General features: G+C 52.5%; 1 protein-coding gene across 1 annotated transcript in view; it reads left to right on the forward strand.

Annotated features, from left to right (window-relative positions):
• Positions 1-5,000, forward strand: part of LOC139761506 (synaptotagmin-11-like) — a 42,464-nt gene that overhangs the window by 28,322 nt on the left and 9,142 nt on the right. The window contains 2 exon segments of the mRNA XM_071685770.1: positions 316-503; positions 4,799-4,922. Of these exon segments, the coding sequence (XP_071541871.1) occupies positions 316-503; positions 4,799-4,922 (312 nt within the window).

The following is a 5,000-nucleotide window of genomic DNA, read 5'->3' on the forward strand; positions in this document are numbered from 1 at the left end:
GTGTGTGTGTTGTGTATGTAAGTGTGTGTTGTGTGTGTGTGTGTATGTGTTGTATGTATTGTGTGTATGTATGTGATGTATGTGTGTGTGTGTGTATGTATGTATGTGTGTGTGTGTATGTATGTGTGTATGTGTGTGTGTGTGTGTGTGTGTGTGTGTGTGTGTGTGTGTATGTATGTGTGTATGTATATGTGTGTATGTATGTGTGTGTGTGTATGTATGTGTATGTGTATGTGTGTGTGTGTGTGTGTGTGTGTATGTGTGTGTGTGTGTGTATGTGCGCTGAGTAAGGGTTATAGTAACACTATCTTGCCCCCCGCCCGCCCGCTGGTCGCCGTTGGTCACTACAGACGATCACCCTACACTTCGTGGTGCTGAGTTTCGACCGTTACTCCCGGGATGACATCATCGGGGAGGTGGTCTCCCCACTGGCACAGCTGGACCTGGCCAACACACAGGCCTCCATCAACCTCACCAGAGAAATTAGTCCCCGCTCCCTCAAGGTAACCAAACCCACCCAACCCCACAACCCCCCCACCAACCTCAAGGTAACCAAACCCACCCACCCCACCCCACAACCCCACCAACCTCAAGGTAACCAAACCCACCCCACCCCACAACCCCACCAACCTCAAGGTAACCAAACCCACCCCACCCCACAAACCCACCAACCTCAAGGTAACCAAACCCACCCACCCCACCCCACAACCCCACCAACCCCAAGGTAACCAAACCCACCCAACCAACCCCCACGCTCCCTCAAGGTAAACAAACCCACCCCACCCCACAACCCCACGCTCCCTCAAGGTAACCAACCCCCCCCCACCAACCCCCACGCACCCTCAAGGTAACCAAACCCACCCCACCCCACCAACCTCAAGGTAACCAACCCCCCCAACCAACCCCCACGCTCCCTCAAGGTAAACAAACCCACCCCACCCACAACCCCACCAACCTCAAGGTAACCAAACCCACCCTACCCCACCAACCTCAAGGTAACCAAACCCACCCCACCCCACAACCCCACCAACCCCAAGGTAACCAAACCCACCCAACCAACCCCCACGCTCCCTCAAGGTAACCAAACCCACCCCACCCCACCAACCTCAAGATAACCAACCCCCCCAACCAACCCCCACGCTCCCTCAAGGTAAACAAACCCACCCCACCCCACAACCCCACCAACCTCAAGGTAACCAACCCCCCAACCAACCCCCACGCTCCCTCAAGGTAACCAAACCCACCCCACCCCACCAACCTCAAGATAACCAACCCCCCCAACCAACCCCCACGCTCCCTCAAGGTAAACAAACCCACCCCACCCCACAACCCCACCAACCTCAAGGTAACCAAACCCACCCCACCAACCCCACCAACCTCAAGATAACCAACCCCCCAACCAACCCCCACGCTCCCTCAAGGTAACCAAACCCACCCCACCCCACAACCCCACCAACCTCAAGGTAACCAACCCCCCCAACCAACCCCCACGCTCCCTCAAGGTAACCAAACCCACCCAACCAACCCCCACGCTCCCTCAAGGTAACCAAACCCACCCCACCCCACAACCCCACCAACCTCAAGGTAACCAACCCCCATGCTCCCTCAAGGTAACCAAACCCACCCAACCCCACAACCTCCCCAACCTCAAGGTAACCAACCCCCCAACCAACCCCCACGCTCCCTCAAGGTAACCAAACCCACCCCACCAACTCCACCAACCTCAAGGTAAACAAACCCACCCCACCAACCCTCACGCTCCCTCAAGGTAACCAAACCCACCCCACCAACCCCCACGCTCCCTCAAGGTAACCAACCCACCCCACCAACCTCAAGGTAACCAAACCCACCCCACCAACCTCAAGGTAACCACACCCACCCAACCCCACGCTCCCTCAAGGTAACCAAACCCACCCAACCCCACGCTCCCTCAAGGTAACCAGACCCACCCCACCAACCCCACGCTCCCTCAAGGTAACCAAACCCACCCCACCAACCCCATGCTCCCTCAAGGTAACCAAACCCACCCAACCCTACCCCACGCTCCCTCAAGGTAACCAAACCCACCCAACCCAACCCCACGCTCCCTCAAGGTAACCAAACCCACCCAACCCAACCCCACGCTCCCTCAAGGTAACCAACCCACCCAACCCCATGCTCCCTCAAGGTAACCAAACCCACTCAACCCCACCAACACCACACTTCCTCAAGGTAACCATCCCCCTAACTCCACCAAACCCATGCTCCCTCAAGGTAACCATCCTCCCAACCCCATGCTCCCTCAAGGCAACCAACCCAACCACCCCATGCTCCCTCAAGGCAACCAACCCAACCACCCCATGCTCCCTCAAGGCAACCAACCCAACCACCCCATGCTCCCTCAAGGCAACCAACCCAACCACCCCATGCTCCCTCAAGGCAACCAACCCAACCACCCCATGCTCCCTCAAGGGAACCCATACCCGCTACTTCAAAGTAACCCATTCCCGCTTACTCAAAGTAACCCACCTTCCCCTCCAAGTAACCCACCTCCTCCCGCAAGGTAACGCACTCTTCCCTCAAGGTAACCCTATTCCTCCGTCAAGGTAATCTATATTACCCAAAAGTAATTCAGTTCTTCCTCAAAGTAATCCATTCTCCCCCTCAGGTAACCCTCGTCCTCCCTCAAGGTAACCCCCCTTCTTCCTCAAGGTAACGCCTCCTCCCTGGCGGCCCCAGCGCCCTGAAAGCAACCCAGTCCCTCAAGGTAACACCTGTTACGTTACGTAACCTCTAGGCATTCAAGGTAACCCCTGGCTCCTTCAAAGTAACCCTCGTGTGCTCAAGGTAATCCCCTGGCTCCTTCAAAGTAACCCTCGTGTGCTCAAGGTAATCCCCTGGCTCCTTCAAAGTAACCCTCGTGAGCTCAAGGTAATCCCCTGGCTCCTTCAAAGTAACCCTCGTGTGCTCAAGGTAATCCCCAGGCTCCTTCAAAGTAATCCTCCTCCCTCAAGGTAACTCCTAATCCTAGGTATTATCTATTTTCCTATTACTTTCAATGTAATTCCAACTCCCTCAAGGTAGCACTTAGTACTTCAAGGTAATCCATGCCCCTTTAAGCCTAGCACCCACTTCAAAGTAATATGTTCTCCCTCAAGGTACGCCTATTACTTCAAGGTAACCCATGCTCCTTCAAGATAGCCCCAGCTACTTAAAGATAATCCCTGCTCCCTCAAGATAGACCCTAGTCCAAGGTAATCCCTGATCAAGGTAAACCCTGCGTCTTTAAGGTAATATATACTCCTCAAGGTAACTCCCTCTTCAAGATAATCCTTCTCTCAAGGCTGACCAATAGTCCTTCAAAGTAATTCCTGCTCCCTCATAGCAAGCCCTCACACGAAAGGAAATCCCCCCTCCCTCAAGGTAGCCCACTCCCCCTTTCAAGGTAATCCCTATTCCATCAAGAGCCCCTTCCTCCTTCAAGGGAATCTCTCCTCCCTCAAGGTAGCCCCTTCTTCCTTCAAGGGAATCTCTCCTCCCTCAGGGTAGCCCCTTCCTCCTTCAAGGTAATCTCTCCTCCCTCAAGGTAGCCCCTTCCTCCTTCAAGGTAATCTCTCCTCCCTCAAGGTAGCCCCTTCCTCCTTCAAGGCAAACTCTCCTCCCTCAAGGTAGCCCCTTCCTCCTTCAAGGCAAACCCTCCTCCTTCCCCCATGATACCCCTTCCTCCTTCAAGGTAAACCCCATTCCATCAAGGTAGTCTTAACCTCCCTTAAGCTTGCCCTGGACACCCTCAAGGCAACCCATACCTCCCCCCCTCCCCCCTTCCCTCTCCCTTACCTAAAATCTCTCAAAGTAGCCTCCGCTGTCTCAAGGCAGCCCTTTCAAGGTAGCTTCACTCCCACAGTAGCAGTAGTAGTAGTAGCCCCACCGTGACCTTAGAACAGCACCGCTTCAAGGTCAGTGTGTGTCCCTTCAAGGTAGCTCCTCCCACGCTCCCCCCCCCCCTTCCCTAAGGTAGCGTAGCCACCCCCCCCCCCCCTCCCCATCATCCCCCACCGTCTTCGTAACAAGCTGCGTCACAAGGTAAAGTCACATTTCCTTTGTATCTTTCGTAACGTAACACATACACTCGTGTGATATTGTACAGTCACTTTTTTACCTCATGTTGACAATATATACGTGTAGGTATTCCTATGAGTCCACTGGGGGGGTGGAAAATGAAACACGGTAAGTTGCCAAGTGCACTTTCGTGTCATAATCACATCATCAGGGGAGACACAAGAGAGAAATATAACAGTCAGTTGATATACATCGAAGACACGAAGCTACGACGCCATTGGGTAAACATATGTGATTGTCCAAGACACACAACGATGTATATCAACTGACTGTCATATTTCTCTCTTGTGTCTCCCCTGATGATGATGATGTGATTATGACACGAAAGTGCACTTGGCAACTTATCCTGTTTCATTTTCCCCCTAGTGGACTCATAGGTATATATATATATATATATATATATATATATATATATATATATATATATATATATATATATATATATATATATATATATAGATAGATAGATAGATAGATAGATAGATAGATAGATAGATATTCTAACACCCATACCACATCAGACATGTGTCAGTGATAGTGTTGTGGGTGTGTTGTGGTCTGTGTACCCCACACCCACGATGTGTAGTAGATGTAGATGGTTGTAGATGTAGATGGTGGTGGTAGATGGTAGATGGTAGTAGTAGATGTTGTAAGCAGAGGGGATGTTCTCCTGCATGATGTTGAGCCCCGTTACCCACAGATCCGTTCGCAGGGCCGTGGCGAGCTGCTCGTGTCCCTCTGCCACCAGCCCGCAGCCAACCGCCTCACCGTCGTCGTGCTCAAGGCTCGAAACCTGCCCAAGATGGACATTACAGGACTCTCAGGTGAGACACAGACACACACACACACACATACATACAGGCACATACATACACACACACATACACACACACACACACACA

This window comes from Panulirus ornatus, chromosome 40, assembly GCF_036320965.1.
Source record: "Panulirus ornatus isolate Po-2019 chromosome 40, ASM3632096v1, whole genome shotgun sequence".
Classification (NCBI taxonomy): Eukaryota; Metazoa; Arthropoda; class Malacostraca; order Decapoda; family Palinuridae; genus Panulirus; species Panulirus ornatus.